This window comes from Bos mutus, chromosome 14 (assembly GCF_027580195.1).
Source record: "Bos mutus isolate GX-2022 chromosome 14, NWIPB_WYAK_1.1, whole genome shotgun sequence".
In the NCBI taxonomy this organism is placed as follows: Eukaryota; Metazoa; Chordata; class Mammalia; order Artiodactyla; family Bovidae; genus Bos; species Bos mutus.
This window is the reverse complement of record NC_091630.1, coordinates 16065330-16087615: the sequence shown is the minus strand read 5'-3', so window position 1 is coordinate 16087615 and position 22286 is coordinate 16065330. Positions and strand designations below refer to the sequence as shown.

The window sequence follows — 22286 nt, the reverse complement described above, 5'->3', positions numbered from 1 at the left end:
CCAGCACTTACTGAGTCCTTTCTTTCTTTTTTATAAGATTTCTTGGGGGTTTGATTTTACTGTGTTTGTTTTTCATTTAGACTTTTTATTTTATATTGGAGTATAGCTGGTTAACAATGTTGTGATAGTTTCAAGTGCACAGAAAAGCCACACAGTCATACATACACATGTATCCCTTCTCCCCCAAACTCCCCTCTCATCCAGGCTGCCACATAACATTGAGCAGAAGTCTATGTGCTATACAGTAGGTCCTTGTTGGCTGTCTATTTTAAACATAGTAGTGTGTACATGTCCATCCCAAACTCCCTAACCATCCCTTCCCTCCGCCTTCCCTCAGTAACCATAAGTTAGTTCTCTAAGTCTTATCCATTCTTCTGTCAATGGACATTTAGGTTGCTTCCTTGTCTTGGCTATTGTAAACAGCGCTGCAATGAACACTGGGGTGCACGTGTCCCTTCAGACCATGCTTTTCACTGGATAGATGCTCAAGAGTGGCATATATTTATATATTTGGCTCTGTTGGGTCTTAGTTGTGGCATGCAGGATCTAGTTGCCTGACCAGGGGTTGAACCTGGCCCCTTGCCTTGAGGGCTTAACCATTGGACCAGCAGGGAAGTTCCATACTGACTACTATGTTTCAGTACTCTTAACTCCCTTTCATGGATGATGAATGTAAGACACAGAGAAATTAAGCAACGTGATCACTGTCACACAGTAAACACAGCGGTGGAATAAGAATGTGAACCTGACCATCTGCCTGTAGCATTTGCATTTTAAAAACTGTTCATACTGTCAGCTGTAGAGATCATCTGGTGAGTCCAAAAGAATTAAGAGATTTACCTTTCTCATTATTTACTCTGAGGCTGGCATTTGTATATGATGTAAGATACCTGAATTAATCTTTACCCTAATATCTACCTCATCCCCTTAGACATTCATCATTAGTGAAACTATCATTGACTGACTCATGCTAAAGGGGAATTAAAAAAACAGAACTATTTTGTAGAGGCTATAAGCAAGTGATCCTAGGCAAGGCGGGCAAAATGTAACCTTGCTCGCTAAGTTCACAGTGAAGTCCAGCTTCAAATGATGTGGCTCCAGAGTGGAATCCTTTGAATTAACTGAGGAAGGCAGACCTCCACTGTTCCAGCGCTGAGGACAGGAGGTTGATCAAAGGCTTCTGGCATCTTGTAAAGTGAACAGAACAGCCCCTGAAGAAACCCTGCAGGAGGCACAGGCCATCACAATGCCCGGAACAGCCTCCGGCGCTGCCTACACTCCTGGGACCAAAATAGCTCGCACGGCATTCCTGCTGCCTCCTTGTGAACTGTGTGGGAAGGAGCGCTGGTCACGAATCCTTTGTTTCAACCACCCCCACACGCTAGGACAGTCACAGCAACTGCAGGGACATCTTGGCTTCTAGAGCAGAGCACATCACGGGCTATATACATCATACCTATTCTGCACCAAGTGCCATCATCCTCCAAAAGTAAAGGTTTAAAAAAAAATGCCAAGAAACTGAAAATGATTTTTTTATTTCAAAAATAAAATGAGCTGAATGTAGCAGAGAATGGGGGCCAGATCATAAAGGGTCTCCTACTGATAGACTGAAGAAGTGTGAACTTTATTGTGGCAGTGGGCAGGTTAGGAAAGTAACACGATCCATTTATTAGTTTGCGCATTACAGACCCTATGAGTTGTTGCAATCTGGCTGATAGAATACACTATAGAATGGTTGTGCCAAGCTCTGCCAGTGATGCCCTCCCACCCCATCCCACTCCTTCCTCACCAGCGGGGCTCACCTCCACTCCCAAGGCTGGAAATGCCTACCAGTCACTTTCCCAGCCTCCCTGCCATGTGATCCAGTCCTGGCTAATGGAATCGGAGAGGGGGAGGCAGCTGGGGGGATTCTGGAAAAGCTTTCCTGTCTAGCAAAAAGATGCCTAAGGAGAAAAGGCCCACTTCTTTTCTAAATGTGATCATGTTTGCATGCAGTGTCTGGAGCTGCCACCACGAATAGCACAAGGCCAAGACCTCAGGGATGGCAGAGCAGAAAGATGGAGGTGACAACGTGATAGAACCGCACAGAGCCACCCTCCCGCTGGAGATAACAGATGGTCATTGCTTAAGCCACTTTTACTTGGATATTCTGTTACTCGTACCCCAAACCATCTCAACCGAAAGGAACATTAATAAAGTCCCGGCACAAAGTAATATAACGTTATAGGAAATATTAAAAATAGACACTGTTCCCTTCAGATACTTAATGGAAATAAATGAGCCTCGAAATTGGAAATAGTTAGCTACCATATTAACTGTTCACTGAATATTTTGAGTGCTGAAGCAGGAAACGACAACTTCAGAGATGTCCCGTTCTTCTTCTATCTGAAATTACTTTTTTTCTCATTTTATTCTCTCATTTGCACATTTCCCTAAGGAACATTGAAAACCTTCTCCTAGTTCCCTGCTAAGCAGCGATTCTCTCTTCTTATAGGTCTATCTTTGATGAAGTCAGGGCAGTCAAAGCACCTTATATAAGAAGACTCAGCATTGTGCCAATGAAAGAGTCGCAAGTTCCAGGGCAACAATAGAGAATCATAGAGTTCCCAAGGCCAGAGGGACCTAACATCAGATGTAGTAACTCAGTATTATTTGAATACAGATAAAACCAGAACATCTGGTTAGAGTTCCTTAAGCCCATTACGAATTATCTCCCAACCTAAACTGTTACACGCAATGGTTGGCAACTTTCCAGCAAGTTCTTCTGGTTCCATCGGAGGGAAGCCCATCCAGTCCCAGATATGTACCAGAGTCTTCCAGCTACCACTGGAGAATCCTTCTTTCCTTCTAGGAAATTTGATAAGGTTCAGTCAAGTGTTGGCCCTGAGATGTAATCTCTCCAATCTTTATTCTCCTGTTGCTTACAACATTTGCTGGGAACTCCTGAATTTTCCATATGTAAACAGTTTTAAAAACATAAGTGAGAAACACTGCATCTGAGATAGACAGCTGGATTGCCAGCTACTGAAGAAGGTGGCTGCTTTGGGTTCACCAACAAAGGTCTGTCTAGTCAAAGCTATGGTTTTTCCAGTAGTCATGAATGGATGTGAAAGTTGGACTATAAAGAAAGCTGAGCGCCAAAGAATTGATGTTTTTGAACTGTGGTGTTGGAGAAGATTCTTGAGAGTCCCTTGGACAGCAAGGAGATCAACCAGTCTATCCTAACGGAAATCAGTCCTGAATATTCACTGGAAGGATTGATGCTGAAGCTGAAACTCCAATACTTTGACCACCTGATGCGAAGAACTGACTCACTGGAAAAGACCCAGATGCTAGGAAAGATTGAAGGCAGGAGGAGAAGGGGACGACAGAGGATGAGATGGCTGGATGGCATCACCGACTCAATGGACATGAGTCTGAATAAACTCTGGGAGTTGGTGATGGACAGGGAGGCCTGGCTGCTGCGGTCCATGGGGTCGCAAAGAGTCAGACACGACTGAGTGACTGTACCGAATTGAATGTCTCCTTTCACTCCTGTTCACTTTAGTTTTAAGTGTTGACTCGGCGCTCCTGGGCTTGGAAGCGTTTTGGCCTTGAGCGCATCCCGACCCCGCGCGCAGAGGGGCCCGGCCCGGGAGGCCGCAGCGCGGGAAGGCCCCTGGGGCACCTGGCACCGCGCGGGGGCGGGAACCAGGTGGCCCGGGCGCGCCCGCTTTGCCCGGACACCGAGCAGGAAGTGGCTCCGGCGCGGCCCGGGCGCGGCCTCCGCAGGGCGCGCCTCCTCCGCGGCGCCTGGCGGGTGCGGCTGGGCCGGGAGGCGGCCGGAGCCAGAGCCCCGGCGAGCGGGCAGCGAGTGCTCATGGCGGCGCCGGCGCCGGGGGAGCCCGGGGCCGCCGCCTCGGCCGTCCTGGACGAGCTGGCTCGGAACTTCACGTATGGGGCGCAGGGCGCCGGCAATGGCTCCCTGTCGGGCGCGTGGTACCGCCGGAACCAGGTAAGGTCCGGCCGCCCCGCCGCCCGGGGGGGGACCGGGTTGGGGCCGCCCTCCGGCCGACGGTCCCGAGGACACCGGGCTGCCCACGTGGGCAGAGCTGACACGCAGTTTCCACACGTGGACCTCACTGCCCGGCGTTCGGGAGAGCGGGGAAGCCCTGGGCAGCAGCCCCCGGGAGTGGGTCACACAGGCCGGCGGTTCTGGGCCTCTGTGTCCCCACACATCCCTCCTCTCCAGCCTCTTCTCCCAGATGGACTCTAAGGCGTGTGGGGGCAACCCTCCTCCACCCGTATTCGCCCCCAGGATCATTTTACAGTTAAAAACATGAGTGACACTGTTTCTCAGAATCAGAGAACTGGTTCAAGGCCACCAGATAGCACCTCTGTGCAGATGCTCTGAGCGTGACTGTGTGTGTGTCCCCAGCGTGTCAGCTCAGCTCCTTCCATTTCCGCACAAGAACACTGACATTCTCAGGTTGCAGTTGCCAGACTCTCTCCTTGCTCACCGGCCCTGCGGGAAAACGTCGTCAGCCTCAACAACGCCCATGTACGCTGGAAACACACATTTAACAAGATCAAAGGGGATTGGAGCTGCCCATTTATTTCAGGCTTGGTTTAAGAGCAGGAGGGGGAAAAAAAGCCCTTCCTCTAGCCACATTTATATTCTTTCAAGAACGAGCAAGTGATCTTGATATGGTGGATTCTAGGCTCCCTTCTGTTTTCATAATGTGTTACTTTGTTCTTGTTCTTTAACAAATCAATAGGTCTTTTTATTTTACAACAGTGTAATTATAAAATATCTGTTGTTGGTCTAAATCAGGGGCTTTAACCGTAATCAAACACCTGGAAGCCTTTATGCTTGCCAAGTGTTTTGAATGTTAGTTTCTGAAATGTTAGAATTTTGTTTTCGAAAATTTAGCTCAGAAGATAACTTACTTATATAAGGACAAAATAAACGTGTCCACCTTATTAGTTTTCAGCAGAGGAGAGAATGTCACTTTGAGTGTGCTTTACCACAAAACATACTAAAACAGGAAAAGTGAGAGGGCACTGAGCCTATTAGATTCCATTTCTCCTTCCTTCTACCAAGAAGAGTTACAAAGACTGCTTTTCATGGGGAGTTCTTTGAGCATATCTGTTATACTATGCTTATGCTAGCTTATGTTATAAAGCATATTATAATATGCTAATGCTAGAAACAGTCCCAAGAAAAGTCAACTGATTTTTTTGGTCTTTTTGGTAAAGGAATTAAAGAGTTAGTAAATGTGACCTGAGATGGCATCATCCAAAACAGGAGAAAACATTGTTTGCAGAACGGAAATCTCTGTAGACATTAGTTTTCTTTAATGGTTCCTGGAATTCAAGATTGTCTTGGCTCTCTGACACCGAACATAGCTTATCATGTGACGTAAATGTGAAAACTTAACTTTATGTTTGCAAGGCTTAACTTGCCTTTGACAGTATAGGTTTGTACAGGTTAGAAAGAGTGTATCAGGAATATGCTAATTGAAACTACTCAGTTGACACGTGAACCATAGCTAGTTTGAGGTAAGACTGTATCAACTTTTCCCATTATTATGCAGATTTAGACTATCTTATAAGATTTTGGGATTTTAACTTTTCATTGATTGCATTTGTTTTTAAGCAAAAGTAAAACTTGATTTTTAAAAATTCGTTCAGCAAAAATTTTATTGAGTGCCTCTTGTGCTGAGCAGGCCAGTAGAAATAAAATGGAATCTAATTTTTCTTTTCTTTTTAAACATTAACTGATTATGTACTGTGCTTAAGTCGCTCAGTCGTGTCCAACTCTTTGTGACCCCATAGACTGTAGCCATGGGGATTCTCCAGGCAAGAATACTGGAGTGGGTTGTCATGCCCTCCTCCAGAGGATCTTCCCAACCCAGGGATTGAACCCAGGTCTCCCATATTGCAGGTGGATTCTTTACTATCTGAGCCAGGAGGGAAGCCCTAACTGATTATAGATAGCTGCAAATGGGAGTGGCTTCAAGAAAACGAAATAAGGGATATAAGTTTAGGACTTCCACACTCAAAGTTAACCATGGTTATTGGATGGTGGTTTAGTCACTAAGTCATGTCCAACTCTGGTGACCCCGTGCGCTATAGCCCACCAAGCTCCTCCCTCCATGAGATTTCCCAGGCAAAAATACTAGAGTGGGTTGCCATTTCCTTCTCCGGGGGATCTTCCCGACCCAGGGATCAAACTCCGGTCTCCTGCATTGCAAACAGTACTCCTGCATGCAGATTCTTTACTGAGTGAGCCACCAGGGAAGCCCTGATTACTGGATAGCCAGAGTTTAAATTTTATCACTACTGAAATACTTGGACAGTGTCTGTTCAGTGATAGCTCAGCTCTCTGTGGTTTTTTAAGAGATAACCATCAGATCTGATAAATTAACCTTACTCACAGAAAAAGAGCAACTTCCCTGAAACACATTTCAGGTGACAGATGAATATTTAACAGTGCCTTCTTAGAATCAGTGACATCTAAAGCAAAGATGTGAGTGGTTTTAGAGGAAGAAATCTCCAAACAAGTAATAAGTGGGAGTTCAGAGGGGAAAGTGTTCTAGGGAATCAGGGAAGCAAGGCTTTTGCCCAATCTGCATCATTTAGGCATCTGCCTATACAAGTATAAGTGCAATTAAGTTCTGCCAAGGTATTTTCTTTATGTTTGATCCACAAGTTTTCAGTATAAAAAGATAATGCTTCTAAGATTATTATTGAACTCCCCACTTTGTATAAAGCACTGTGGAATATTCAACACAGTCTTTAGACACAAACTCTTCCTTCCTTCTTGTTATTAGATGCTTGGGGAAACGAGCTATGTAGGTAACTCTAAAGCAAGGCAGTATGTTTTAAGTGTCATGTGAGGGATATAAAGTCCTTTGGGAATTCAGAACAAGGTGGGTTTTAGCAGGGGCCATCAGGGATGTTTTCCAGAGAGGTGCTATTTGAACTGGACACTTAAAGACAGAGTTTCATTAATGAGAGTGCACAGATGGAAGGCACTGCAAGAAAGGAGAAAGTCTGCAGACGAAGGAGCAGCCCACATGGTCTGGACAGGTGCCCTTCTGAACGTTTTTGTACGTAGAGTAGAATTCAGTGGCCGTTCTGGTTGCAGTGGAAAACTGACAGTGACCGGAAAGTGGAAGTACAGTTTCAGGTCTTAGACGTCAACATGAGTTGCCTTGAAGGACAACGGGTTAAGATGTCTGGACTCTGACTGGTAGACAGTGGGGAGCCATTGAAGGTTTTTTTTTGTGAACAGAGAGTGAAGCAATCAAAGCAAATGCTGCTGCTGCTGCTGCTAAGTCACTTCAGACGTGTCTGACTCTGTGTGATCCCATAGATGGCAGCCCCATCAGGTTCCTCTGTCCCTGGGATTCTCCAGGCAAGAATACTGGAGTGGGTTGCCATTTCCTTCTCCCAAAGCAAATGAAAGACATTTGAATTAGAGTTGGCAGTGTGAAGGAGCCTCAAACAGGCCAACTGTGGACTGAATCCAGCCTGTAGATGTGTCTTGTGTCAAACTGCACAGAGGTTTAAAAATGTTTAATACATTGCCAACATTTAAAAAATGAGTATGTAAGGTTTCAAATTTCCATGATCTTTTTAAACATCAGAAGTGCTAGCAACTTGGCCCTTTTCCCCACATGATAACTGTGAGGGGGAGTTCACAGCGCAGAACATCTGTGCTCCCCACTTGAGCTGCCCCCCTGCTGTCTTCTCTTTTACCTACTGACCCCTGTAGGTATTTAATTTGCAACAAGCGTCAGAGGCTGTTGTCTAGTTTCTGCTGTCAACTAGCTCAGTGCATGTAGGCAAGTCACACTGGGCTTCAGTTTTCCTTGCTGGTAAACTCATGCTTAGAATGAAAGACCCACAGTCTTTTTCATGTTATCTGGTTGAATAAATAAGTGCTAATCCAGCAAGGCTGTAGAGGGAATGGCCAGGAAAGAATGAACGTGGGAAATATTGTAAAGGAGGGGTTTCGTGGCTGTTTCTTTAAGTTTATGCACGTTGCTAAATGTCTAAATTCGAAAAGATACTGTCAGAAAGGTTTCTTCTGCATAGGGTGGATGAAGAATTCAGATTTAATGTCCTTTGTTTGAACTTTTGATTTTCAATGGCTTGAATTTTTAAAGTCAACATATTTAAAGGAAAATTGATACATCTTGGCAGGGAAGAGGGGAATGGAAGAGACTGACATTTGTTATGCATTTGCTATGTGACACTTTATAGCTATTATCTCATTCGAGCCCCCCAACAACCTTGTAAGATATGTATTATCCTCACTGTTCATGTAAGGAAATTTGTGTTAAATCACTTGCCCCCAGATCTTACAGCAAGTAAGGTCTAAACCTAACTGCAGAGCTATTTTTATTCCATGCCTGAAGGCCATTGCTTAGAAACTAAAGCTTGAAAAGAATGTGGTAAGGGAAAATGAATATGGCTTGTCTCACTGGACTAAAGAAAAATCACACTGCGTTTTATAGTGCCCTTTTATTGATTTTGCTTTGCTACCATTTATCTCTTTTCTGCTGGTCACTGCATCTGATTGCCTCTTAGAGACAGAAAAGTGTCAAAACTTAGAAATACCAAAGGGCGAGGTGGAGGTTACTGGTCCTTTCCATTTCATTCCCAAGAAAAGCCTCTTTTTAAATTTTGTTTATACTTATTGACCTTTTTTTTTTTTTAAGCCTTCCTTATATAGCCAGTGTGGCATTTCCCCTTTACCAGGTTTTCTTCAAGAGGTACAATATAAGGCAGCAAAAAGGAGGAAGGAAGAAATCAATTACCTCCAAGCAATTGTATCAAAGCTTTTCTAACCATTATCATCATTGTAGTCACCCCATGGTCCTCAATTGAGGAACAGATTCTTAATGCTGTCGTGAATTTGTCACACCACATGTTTGCATTTAAATCTACCTGTCACTCTCACTCTTGTGACCCCACAGGCTGTAGCCCACCAGGTTCCTCTGCCCACAGGATTCTCTAGGCAAGAATGCTGAAGTGGGTTGCCATTTCCTCCTCCAGAGGATTTTCCCAGCCCAGGGACTGAACCCGTATCTCCTGCTTCTCCTGCATTGCAGGCGAATTCTCTACCACTGAGCCACCAGGGAAGCCGATTCCTACTAACTAGTTATAAAGTTGCATTCATGCAGTCAGCTAAGTTCAGGCTGTGGGAAACCTCCAGTTTACAGGTTTATGTGGCTCAGCTTCTTCGCAAATCACTTTTACGGGGAGATAAAAGGGGGAGAGCAAGGATAGAGATTCTCCTTGCAGATTAAAATACAACTAGAAGAGATATTAGACAAAACAGACAGTCTCCCTTCACAGTGTTCAGGGATGCACACTTCTGTGGTGAAACCGTAAGGGAAAGGAAGGAAGTGATTGCCACGAAGTCAGACCAGGGTTTTCTTGGGCAACAGAAGAGGCTGTGATGGGATGAAGCAACGGGAGGGCTTTGGGTGGGCACCCAGTTTCTGTTTCGTGATCTGGATGCTGTTATGAGAGTGTTTGCCTTATAATAATTCATTTTAGTAATTTGTTTGTCTATATCATTTTCTTTGCAGTTGCCTGTATCTATTATATTCTACAGTTTAAAAATGTTTAAAAATATTATCAATGCTATGACTGTTCAACTTGCTTGTTTTACCCAGATAGTGTGGGAAATGGTACGCTGTATTCATTTTGTTTGCTTAGGAGAATTATTTAAACAATTTCTTTTTAAAGTGTTGGTGATTGTTCAAATTGGCATTTGAGAGTTTACTGTGGAAAAGATGACTTTCCCCTAAGCTATCCATTTTGTTCTAGGATAGGGTGTTTTAAAAAGCTTGGCCTCTTTACTAGATGTGTTGGCAATTTTCTTAATTTCTCCAAATCTTGACTTTCTCTATCAAAATGGTAATAGCAATAACACTAATAACACTATATACCTTATAGGGTTGATGTAGGAATAAAATAAGATAATGTATATCAAATAGTTAGCAGTGCCAGACACATAGAAAGCACAGAATAAACACTAGCTAGGGACTTCCCTGGTAGTCCAGTGGCTAAAACTCCTTGCTCCCAAGGCCCAAGTTCAATCCCTGGTCAGGGAACTAGATCTCACATGCCACAGCTCAAAGACAACTAAGACCTGGCCCAACCAATTAAAGGAAATCTGCAAAACTGTTTTTCAAAACTAGCCATTATTAGAAGTATTACAGTCAACCTATGCTACAGGAAGTATCATAAAATATATATTTCTAATGATTAGTCATTACTGAATTTCAGTCAGTTCAGTTGCTCAGTCGTGTCCAACTCTTTGCAGCCCCATGGACTCCAGCACACCAGGCTTCCCTGTCCATCACCAACTCATGGAGCTCACTCAAACTCATGTCCATCGAGTTGGTGATGCCATCCCACCTTCTCATCCTCTGTCATCCCCTTCTCCTCCTGCCTTCAATCTTTCCCAGCATCAGGGAAAGAGTCAGTTCTTTGCATTAGGTGGCCAAAGTACTGGAGTTTCAGCTTCAGCATCAGTCCTTCCAGTGAATATTCAGGACTGATTCCTTTAGGATGGACTGGTTGGATCTCCTTGCAGTCCAAGGGACTCTGAAGAGTCTTCTCCAACACCATAGTTCAAAAGCATTAATTCTTCGGCGCTCAGCTTTCTTTATAGTCCAACTTTCACATCCATACATGACTACTGGAAAAACCATAGCTTTGACTAGATGGACCTTTGTTGGCAAAGTAATGTCTCTGCTTTTTAATATGCTGTCTAGGTTGGTCATAGCTTTTCTTCCAAGTAGCAAGCGTCTTTTAATTTCATGACTGCAATCACCATCTGCAGTGATTTTGGAGCCCCCCAAAATAAAGTCTCACACTGTTTCCATTGTTTCTCCATTTATTTGTCATGAAGTGGTGGGACTGGATGCCATCATCTTCATTTTTTGAATGTTGAGTCTTAAGCCAACTTTTTCACTCTCCTCTTTCACTTTCACTTTCTTCTTCTTTTTTTTTTTTTTTCCTCTTTCACTTTCATCAAGAGGCTCTTTAGTTCCTTTTCATTTTCTGCCATAAGGGTGGTGTCACTTGCATATTTGAGGTTATTGATATTTCTCCTAGCAGTCTTAATTCCAGCTTGTGCTTCATCCAGCCCAGCGTTTCACATGATGTACTCTGCATGCAAGATATATAAGCAGGGTGACAATATACAGCCTTGACGGACTCCTTTCCTGATTTGGAACCAGTCTGTGGTTCTATGTCTGGTTCTAACTGTTGCTTCCTGACCTGCATACAGGTTTCTCAGGAGGCAGGTCAGGTGGTCTGGTATTCCCATCTCTTGAAGAATTTTCCACAGTTTGTTGTGATACACAGTCACAGGCTTTGGAGTAGTCAATAGAGCAGAAGTAGGTGTTTTTCTGGAACTCTCTTGCTTTTTCAGTGATCCAGTGGATGTTGGCAATTTGATCTCTGCTTCCTCCACCTTTTCTAAATCCAGCTTGAACATCTGGAAGTTCACAGTTCATGTACTGTTGAAGCCTGGCTTGGAGAATTTTGAGCATTTAACTCATTGCAAATGGAAATAAGAGAAATTTTGTCAATTATTTGATGCGACTCTCTTTTCTTTAATCCAGAACCAACTGTTTCTCTACCTCCACTGCCTTCCTCACTCCATTTGGTCTTTGGCTCCCCTTCACTCTCCAGACATAGTCACATTACAGAGCACTTCTTGATTGCAGTAATTTCCTAGTTGGAACACTTGTCATCTAAGGCAAGTGTACTAAGGCAAGGATTCCCCCCATGTCTTCTGCCTCTTTCCAGACTTCTGGATTGGGGAAGGATAGAAGTGTGGCCCTGGGAACAGCTGACAGGATTTGGTGTCAGAAGTGTGATGACATCTTCAGATGCTGACGGTAGTTTAACCGACTAAGGACCAGCACCCCAGCTTGGGAAAGCTCATGCTGTGTCAGCGTTAAGACTTAAATGCTGTTTATTTTAGCTTGAGTGTTTTGGTTTGTTTGTTTTGGCTTGTTTTTTTCTCAAGGTCCAGTATTCCTCCACTCAGTTCACGCCTTTTATATTGCACTTTACATAAAGTCAGAGCTCTTCAGCACTCTGTCCTGGTCCACAGCCCAGAGGCTAGCAGGTACCACTCCACTTTCCCCTCCACCTAGTTCTCAGCACGTGCACACCTGTGCGTTTATTTCATCTTGTCACTTGGCCTGATGGCCACTCCCAGCGTGTTCTCCTGTCGTCTTTAGCACACGCCAGGAGATGCAGAGTAAACACAGGCTTGTGTAAACACAGGCTAGCTTATATTTAGTCATGAGCTCCACACCTCACCAAATATTGTGTTTGTCCTGGCGTGGCTCCTTCAGAGACCCACCCTGGTCTTGGCGGGTTGTTCCGAGGTCTGCCAGCAGCCTCAACTCTGTGGCTCCCTAAGCCACCCCCTCACCTTCTCAGCACCTCTCAAATGGTTTCCCCGTTTCAGTGACCTGGGCCTGACCTCTGTGGCTTGCAACAGGGGTCCATCTCTCTTCTGGCTTTGACACTTGGCTTCCCGACGAAGAACGCTTTGTAAACTAAGAGGCTTTGGTTGGCGAGTCCCTGGAAATCTAACTTTAACTGGCTTAAATAATAGAGGAAATTAATCAGTCTGGATGACATGGAAGGCCGGAAGAACTCCGGGTCCACACCAGCCTTGATCCACAGGCTGCAGTCGCATGGCAAACACAGGGTCTCCCTCTCCTCTTCCACTTCTGTTCCTCGGGGCTGTTGATCCCACTTTTTGCAGGCTCACCCCTGTAGCCTTCATCCTGCCTTTTCATTTTCAGGAAGGAAAGCTTGACTTTCTCCACCAATGAAAATCCATTGCCTTTAGTCTGACTGGACAAGGTTAGGTCCATATCCTTTCCTAAACCAGTTGCCAAGGCCCAAAGAACATGAGCCCTTGGGAAGGGCTGGATGAAAAAGAGGTCCTGTAGCTAGGATGAGAGGTACTACGTGGCCCTAACAGCAGTGACCACTGGGTAGGCTGGAGTCCTCCTCCTCTGGTTCACTGTCTTCTTGGGCAGCCACCTCTCCCCCCAGCTCATCAGAGACCTTCACTTTCTACATCCTGCCTCAGAGGAGCAGCCCCAGAAAAGTCACCCCAGTGTAGCCCGCCTTGTCGTTGTGGGTGAACCAGAGCAGTAATCTCCTTAAAAGCTTAGTTATAGGATCAGTTTCTGAAATATTTTCCTTAGCGTCAACTCTAAGCTGTGACTTATCTCTAAATTCTAGACTTACCACCCTCACTCATGCTCTCTCCCCCAAGAGGGGCTTCTAGAAAAGCCTCTTGTCTTTCTGCAGACAGAAAAGTCAGAGGGTATCTGCTGGCAAAAGGAGTATCTCGGTCTTGCCTCTACCTGCTTAGTGATGTCTTTACCATCAACAACCACCTCTTCAGAAGGTAGGAGCCTCCTAAAAGTTTAGTGGATTTAGGTGAAATAGGTGTGGTATGTGAGTGCAACGCTGTGTGGAGTCCTAGAAGCCATGTCAGCATTGCTGATAATGTCATTCAAGGTTGAGGTCAGTCCTGTGAATTCTGGGAGGTCTTTATTTCCTCTTCAGCCTCTGGACTTGCAGGGCTCTGATTGTTCCAGGGCTATTTGGGAGACAGAGATACTCTTCCCTCATTACAGCCCACACTGAGTTTGATCAGCCAGTCAACAGTGACGGCCCAAATGCAGCCAACATTCCACTCAGTAAAAATCACAAGTAGAGAGCCCTACTCAAGAGCGTTGGGCAGTGATACCAGAGAAATCGGAAACATGGACTCTGTCCTCAAACTGTAGCCATATATGGGGTGTGATATATGTAAATTAGATCACATATCCATTATCCAGGGCTTCCCTGGTAGTTCAGCTGGTAAAGAATCCGCCTGTAATGTGGGAGACCCCAGTTCGATTCCTGGGTCAGAAAGATCCCTTGGAGGAGGGCATGGCACCCCACTCCAGTATTCTTGCCAGGAGAATCCATGGACAGAGGAGCCTGGTGGGCTGCAGTCTGTGGGGTCACAAAGAGTTGGACGTGACTGGGCAACGAAGCGCAACACAGCACATACTTTATACGGGGCTTCCCAGGTGGTGTTAGTGGTAAAGAACCCGCCTGCCAGTGCAGGAAACAGAGGCACAGGTTTGAGCCATGGGCAGAAAGGTCCCCTGGAGAAGGGCGTGGCAACCCACTCCAGTATTCTTGCCAGGAGAATCCATGGACAGAGGAGCCTGGAGAGTTACAGTCCATAGGGTCACAAAGAGTGCACACACACAGGCATACATTATACAGTGTACAATGTGTGTGTGTGAAAGATGTAGACAGAGAATGAGAATGCCTTAGAAATACTTGAAAAACCACAGTTGAAGGACTGGTGTGAAGCTGCCCTTGCTTATACAATCTGATGGACTGCTTCCATTGTGCTTCCAGGACTAGCATAGTACAGTTACATAATTGTACGTGAAGAGAGCCAGAGCAGAAGAGGAGACAGTGTGAAGTGCCTTTGGATGTGACTGCCTGAGCCGCGGCAGTGGAGAAACGAGTGGTTCTTTGCGAACAAGGTACAAGTGGACCCCCTGTCACAAGCGGCGGCCACAGCCACGAAGTCGAGAATAGTCCTGAGTTCCATGCTCAGCATTTTATTAGACTTCTGAACTGTTCTCTCAGACCCAAATCACAGTCACCATCTATGAGTTCTTTGGGTATCAGAGGTGGGCTGACCATAAGGTGGGTTGGGACCTGGTTGCTGGACCAGTGGGATGTGAGAATTTTGCCAGGAAAGGGGGAACTTGGGGTTAGGGGGATTTATTTGGTAACGAGTACTGGCCCTTTAGAGGCAATGGAGTGTCCAGGTCCCAGTGTCCCAGAGGAGAAAATCTGCACTTGATTCCTGCCTTGATGTCAGAAAGGTCTGGTCTGGTGGGTGGAGAGGGCCGCAGGAGTCTCGGGCAGATGCGTGTCAGTAAGAGGCAGTGTCACTACCCTCCCCATATCGAGGCAAAAACTCACCCAGGGGCTGGGGCCTGACGTACACAGTGGAGTTTAGTCTCCAGGAGGATGGAGCTGGCAAAATACAGCCCAAGTTCAAGGCTGGCATTGCTCTCAAAAGAGTCATGCACTCTTGAAACCCAATCAGGTGCGGGGGAAAGAGCTGTAATTCAGCGAGCTCCCAGGTTTTCCAGCTCAAGGGAGGAAGCCTCTCGCGCATCCTGGGATTTCCCTGCAAAAGGCAGCCGGCAATCCTGCTTCTTTGAGAACAAAGAATGACCAATTTAGTTAAATTATTATTAAGAGTATGTTCTTGCAAAATTTGAAAGGTATGGGACCTCATATCTGGATGCAAACAATAGCATTCTTTGTGTTCAGCCTGTCAGTCCTTGTTTCAAAGATCCCCTTTCCAACGTTAAACAGGATTGATTTGTTTTCTAATAGACCCAAGTTTAAGATTTCCTTAAGTGATATCTCACCTTTCTTGACGATTGTTGTTCTCCTTTTAATGAAGTGTTAAAAGCCCCCAAAGGATGTCTTATTAAATTTTTCCCATAAATTTGTTCTGCTACAACTTAAATTTCTCAAAAACAACAAACATGGTGGCTTAGTAAGCTAAGTAAGGCTTATCGTTAATGGGGTTCAGTTTTTTAAGATAACAAATGTATAATCATGTAAGTAAATGTGTTCCCAAGTAAAAGACAAAATGTAGCAGTGCTTAATTGTATGGGAAGGCAGTATGTTGGGCTTTTCTGCCTGGGTTTTTGAGGTTGATTAAAAATTGGCATAGACTAGCTTGTAGAATAGCAACGATACGCTGTGTTTTGTAACCCTGACCTTTTCTGTTGGCTTTAAATCACCAGATTTGGATCCAATGCTATGAGACTTTCTCAGGATAGAAAGGCAATAACCTTGTGGCATACAAAAACCAAGATAACAAATTAAAAATCTCTTCTGGAATGAAATTTTTTCTTTCTTCATTTTTACGTATGGGATTATAGCTTTAACTTAGTTTGGGTTAGTACTGCAGACAATGCAATTATCTACAAGGGCAAAGGAGATTAGGGGTAAGAATAGTCCAACCCATTCAGCATTCTAAAAAGCATTACATATTTCCAGCGTTTGCTGCAATGAATGTGAATATTGTTTCTTCATGGCCCTGTTGTAGTTAACTCTCCACATTTACCCTCCTTCTTCTGAGATCCCAAAGAGTCTCCTAACTGGTTTTGCTGTTCCCTGGCCTTGCTCCCTCCCACTCCATCCTCCACACTGCGCCAGGATGTCTAAATGTCTCCTTTGAACCTATCCTTCTCTGCTTTAGCATCCTTCGTGTTGCAGCACCACCTGCAGACCCATGGCGTAAAAAGGCTGCTGCCTGCCCCTCCAGTCCAGCTATACTGGAGTCATGCCAATGTAATTAAGATAAAGATCTTGAGACAAGAAGATTAACCTGGATTATCTGGATGGACCCTAAATGCCATCACATGTTATCTTTTTTCTTTTTTTATGAGAGGGAGACACAGGGAGATTTCACATGGAAGAGGAAAGCAATGCGGCCACAGAGACAGAGGTTAGAGTGATGCAACCATAAACCAAGGATGTGTCAGCAGCCACCAGAAACTGGGGGAGGCACGGAACAGATTCTCTGCTAGAAACTCTAGAGGGAGTGTGGCCCTGCCATCTTGATTTCAGCCCAAAGAAATTGATTTGGAGCTTCCAGGCTCCAGAACCGTGAGAGAGTAAATTTCTGTTGTTTTAAGCCACCAGGTTTATGCTGATTTGTTACAGCAGCTTCAGGAAGCTAATATACTCTCCAATCTAGGCAGACTTGTGCTTTGTCCCTTCTGTTCGCATGGGTTCTATAGAGTGTACCTCTATTAGAGATTTCACAGGTGGTAGGCGGGGGGCTTCCCTCATAGCTCAGTCAGTAAAGAATCTGCCTGCAATGCGGGAGACCTCGGTTCAGTTCTTGTGTGAGGAAGATCCCCTGGAGAAGGAAATGACAACCCACTCCAGTGCTCTTGCCTGGAGAATCCCATGGACAGAGGAGCCCAGTGGGCTACAGTCATGGAGTCCAAGAGTCGGACACGACTGAGTGACCAAACCACCACCAGCCTGTTACTGGGCTTCCCAGGTGGCGCTGGTGGTAAAGAACGAGCCTGCCAATGCAGGAGACGTGAGATGCGGGTTCGATCCCTGGGTCAGGAAGATCCCCCTGGAGGAGGGCATGGCACTCTACTCCAGTCTTCTTGCCTGGAGAATCCCATGGACAGAGGAGCCTGTTGGGCTACAGTCCACAAGGTCGCAAAGAGTCGGACATGACTGAGTGACTTAGCAGCAGCAGCTGTCTGTTATTGGTCACTTTTTCTACCTCTTCTGAGCTTCTCGAGGATTCTTTGCATCCTTTGGTCCTGAAATAGGACCTAATATTTATTAGTTGCTAAATAAATACCAAATGGGTTCATGACTGAGCAAATAGCCTCTGATGTGGACTTTGTCTGTCTCCCATATCCACCATCTTCTCTGTGGTCACTTGCATTTCATGTCCTTTTCCTCCACCTTCATATTTTTCTCAACCAGTGTCTACATGTGGTTTTAAGTTGTGCAGTGGTCTTATTTTTCTTATTAATCTCTTTCCTTAGTTCAGCCAGCTTCCTATTTATTTCTTGCTTTTTTTTTCTTTCCTTGTTATCATCTCCTCTTTGAACTCTTTTAAAATGAACCCATATTCTCTTTAAAAAATTCATTGAGCCTCTAAAGCAGATTTCTTAACTTCTTAGTTTGGAATTTTTCCAACCTATAGAAAACTCAGAAGAATAATACAGTAAACACCACATGTCCTCATCTGGAGATTCACTTGTTAACACTATACCACATTTGTTTGTTCTGGCTCATTCTCTTTGTCTCTCCCTCTCTCTTCCTGTTTTTTATTTATATTGTCACGTATCATTTGAAAGTAAATTGCACACATTATGAATCTTTACTCCTACAAATTTAAGGATGTATTGCGAAGACTTTGGATGTCTCCTATCCCCTCCCAACGTTCTGAAAGTGAGATTGCACCTGTTTACTAGGTGCAAATACAAAACCACCCCAGCTCACTCCTGAGAGTTTCCCGTGAGATGAGATGAACTGAATACTCATTTCTCAGGCATATCATCCCCTTTAGGTTCAGGTTCTGTAAGATCACTCCTTCAGTGATGAGTTGACCTAAATCCCTTAACCTGTGATGTTTCCCATACTAAAAACTGGACCTCTCATTTCCATGTTCAGGGATATTTTACTGCCTGGAACAGGAGATAGCATTCTTCTACTTGTGAGTTGAATATGACTATTATAGTGTTCAAAACTAGCTCTCACTCTATGGTTCTTTTGAACCATCTACTGGCTCCACCAGGGTCTGATTCCAAATTTATGTTTTGAAGGCAGAGCCAGAGACTGGAACAGACTATGACCAATTCCACACATCCCTATTATCATATCCCATCACCATCTGGCCAAACTCCTCCACCCATGGTTATAGGTCAGTAACTTTATGTGAAATATCTAAAGACCATTCTGGCACCAAAAAGTAGGATAGAAGATTGTTGTTCCAAGTAAAACAAAAATATCCTGAGTACTTATTAGTGCTGATATTTTCAAGCTCATTCTCCAGAAATTTTTGCTGTGGCTCCCACCATCTTTTTGCCAAAACATCCTGGAAAAGCCAGACCTTAAGCTGCAGTAGTGACAGGAGTGAACCCTACAAAAATAAAGGGCACCTTTCTGTGTTTCTGGTCTGCACTTGTAATCACATTGTTAAGATGTCGAGCCCCCTTTGCTTCTTTTATCTTTGCTTTAGTTTATGTGCACTAGGAAAAAGAAACAGATTCTGCTAAGTTTAAAATTGTGGAAAACGAACATTGACTAGCCAGACAGTTACCTATTGCAGTCTATGAAGAAACGGTGATTCAGACGTGAGCTGGGTGCCTGGGGCCAAAATTGGTCTGGTATCTATCTAGCTGTGTGACTTTGTGCAAGTCACTTTCCTTCTCCAGCTCTCTGTTCTCCTTCCTGACCACCAGTCTCCAGATCAATAGGGAGGGGAGAAAAGGGGGTAGGGGGAGGAGAGGAACCTGAACTTCCATTAATTCTAGTATGCTGGAAGGCAGAGAGCACTCTGAATAAAGTAATGAAGTAAACTAGATGTCTCTTAATTTATTAAGTGGCAAGTTTATAAGGGCTGCTCGCTATATGCAAATGACACCACTGATTTCTGATGAGGATTCTGTAATCATTAAAGCACATTTACCAGAGGCTCTAATTGGAAATAGGGTTTAGTAGTGCTTCAGTTCAGTTTGCTTCAGTTCAGTAGCTCAGTTGTGTCCGACTCTCTGCGACCCCATGAACCGTAGCACACCAGGCCTCCCTGTCCACCCAAACTCATGTCCATTGAGTCGGTGATGCCATCCAGCCATCTCATCCTCTGTTGTCCCCTTTTCTTCCTGCCCTCAATCTTTCCCAGCATCAGGGTCTTTTCAAATGAGTCAGCTCTTCACATCAGGTGGCCAAAGTATTGGAGTTTCAGCTTCAACATGAGCCCTTCCAATGAACACCCAGGACTGATCTCCTTTAGGATGGACTGGTTGGATCTCCTTGCAGTCCAAGGGACTCTTACCTCAAGTTATTCTAAGTCCTTGAAGGTAATTAAACCACCTTTTCTGGGAAAACATTGCAAATTTGAACCTCCCCATCGCAACCAATTAGGGACATTAATGAGGATTTACTGAATTACTACTATTTACAGGTATGTGTCAAATGAATTTAATGAGTATTCAATTAACCTTGAATAACTAGGTAAAATTTCAGAAAAACAAAGAATAATATATACCAGTTTATACAGTGCACAGGCATACTTCTGAGATATTACAGTTTCAGTTCTAGGCCACTGTAATAGAGCAAGTATTGCAACAAAGTAAGTCACATGAATTTTTGGTTTCCTAGCATGTAAAAGTAATGTTTACACTTGCATTGTCTATCAAATGTGCACTTATGTTACATTTTGCATTGTGTCTTAAAAAAAAAAAAAACAGTGTACATACCTTAATAATTCATTGCTGGGACTTCCCCGGTGTTCCATTGGTTAAGATGCCATGCTTCCAATGCAGAGGGCCTGGGTTTGATCCCTGGTCAAGGAACTAGATCCTGCATGTTATAACTAAGACCTGGCACAGAAAACTAAATTTATATATATATATCAGATCAGATCAGATCAGTCGCTCAGTCGTGTCCGACTCTTTGCGACCCCATGAATCGCAGCACGCCAGGCCTCCCTGTCCATCACCAACTCCCGGAGTTCACTGAGACTCACGTCCATCGAGTCAGTGATGCCATCCAGCCATCTCATCCTCTGTCGTCCCCTTCTCCTCCTGCCCCCAATCCCTCCCAGCATCAGAGTCTTTTCCAATGAGTCAACTCTTTGCATGAGGTGGCCAAAGTACTGGACTTTCAGCTTTAGCATCATTCTTTCCAAAGAAATCCCAGGGCTGATCTCCTTCAGAATGGACTGGTTGGATCTCCTTGCAGTCCAAGGGACTCTCAAGAGTCTTCTCCAACACCACAGTTCAAAAGCATCAGTTCTTCGGCGCTCAGCCTTCTTCACAGTCCAACTCTCACATCCATACATGACCACAGGAAAAACCATAGCCTTGACTAGATGGACCTTTGTTGGCCAAGTAATGTCTCTGCTTTTGAATATGCTATCTAGGTTGGTCAACTTTCCTTCCAAGGAGTAAGCGTCTTTTAAATTCATGGCTGCAATCACCATCTGCAGTGATTTTGGAGCCCAGAAAAATAAAGTCTGACACTGTTTCCACTGTTTCCCCATCTATTTCCCATGAAGTGATGGGACCGGATGCCATGATCTTCATTTTCTGAATGTTGAGTTTTAAGCCAACTTTTTCACTCTCCACTTTCACTTTTATCAAGAGGCTTTTGAGTTCCTCTTCACTTTCTGCCATAAGGGTGGTGTCATCTGCATATCTGAGGTTATTGATATTTCTCCTGGCAATCTTGATTCCAGCTTGTGTTTCTTCCAGTCCAGCGTTTCTCATGATGTACTCTGCATATAGGTTAAATATGCAGGGTGACAATATACAGCCTTGACGTACTCCTTTTCCTATTTGGAACTAGTCTGTTGTTCCATGTCCAGTTCTAACTGTTGCTTCCTGACCTGCATACAGATTTCTCAAGAGGCAGGTCAGGTGGTCTGGTATTCCCATCTCTTGAAGAATTTTCCACAGTTTGTTGTGATCCACACAGTCAAAGGCTTTGGCATAGTCAATAAAGCAGAAATAGATGTTTTTCTGGAACTCTCTTGCTTTTTCCATGATCCAGCGGATGTTGGCAATTTGATCTCTGGTTCCTCTGCCTTTTCTAAAACCAGCTTGAACATCAGGAAGTTCACGGTTCACATATTGCTGAAGCCTGGCTTGGAGAATTTTGAGCATTACTTTACTAGCGTGTGAGATGAGTGCAATTGTGCGGTAGTTTGAGCATTCTTTGGCATTGCCTTTCTTTGGGATTGGAATGAAAACGGACCTTTTCCAGTCCTGTGGCCGCTGCTGAGTTTTCCAAATTTGCTGGCATATTGAGTGTAGCACTTTCACAGCATCATGTTTCAGGATTTGGAATAGCTCAACTGGAATTGCATCACCTCCACTAGCTTTGTTCATAGTGATGCTTCCTAAGGCCCACTTGACTTCACATTCCAGGATGTCTGGCTCTAGGTCAGTGATCACACCATCGTGATTATCTGGGTCATGAAGATCTTTTTTGTACAGTTGTTCTGTGTATTCTTGCCATCTCTTCTTAATATCTTCTGCTTCTGTTAGGTCCATACTATTTCTGTCCTTTATCGAGCTCATCTTTGCATGCAATGTTCCTTTGGTATCTCTGATTTTCTTGAAGAGATCCCTGGTCTTTCCCATTCTGTTGTTTTCCTCTATTTCTTTGCATTGATCGCTGAGGAAGGCTTTCTTATTTCTTCTTGCTATTCCTTGGAACTCTGCATTCAGATGTTTATATCTTTCCTTTTCTCCTTTGCTTTTCACTTCTCTTCTTTTCACAGCTATTTGTAAGGCCTCCCCAGACAGCCATTTTGCTTTTTTGCATTTCTTTTCCATGGGGGTGGTCTTGATCCCTATCTCTTGTACAATGTCACAAACCTCATTCCATAGTTCATCAGGCAATCTATCTATCAGATCTAGACCCTTAAATCT

The 22286-nt window shown here is 44.4% G+C and overlaps 1 protein-coding gene across 3 annotated transcripts in view; it reads left to right on the top strand.

Annotated features, from left to right (window-relative positions):
* Positions 1 to 3645: 3645 nt before the first annotated feature.
* The window catches only part of NIPAL2 (NIPA like domain containing 2), a 93322-nt gene continuing 74681 nt past the window's right edge, over positions 3646 to 22286 (top strand). The window contains exon 1 of one of the 3 annotated variants that reach the window (XM_070383022.1): positions 3646 to 3994. In XM_070383022.1, coding sequence (XP_070239123.1) covers positions 3860 to 3994 — 135 coding nt within the window. In that variant the 5' untranslated portion in view covers positions 3646 to 3859. The remainder of the gene's footprint in view (positions 3995 to 22286) is intronic. The other 2 variants (XM_070383021.1, XM_070383023.1) reach the window with 2 other exon arrangements.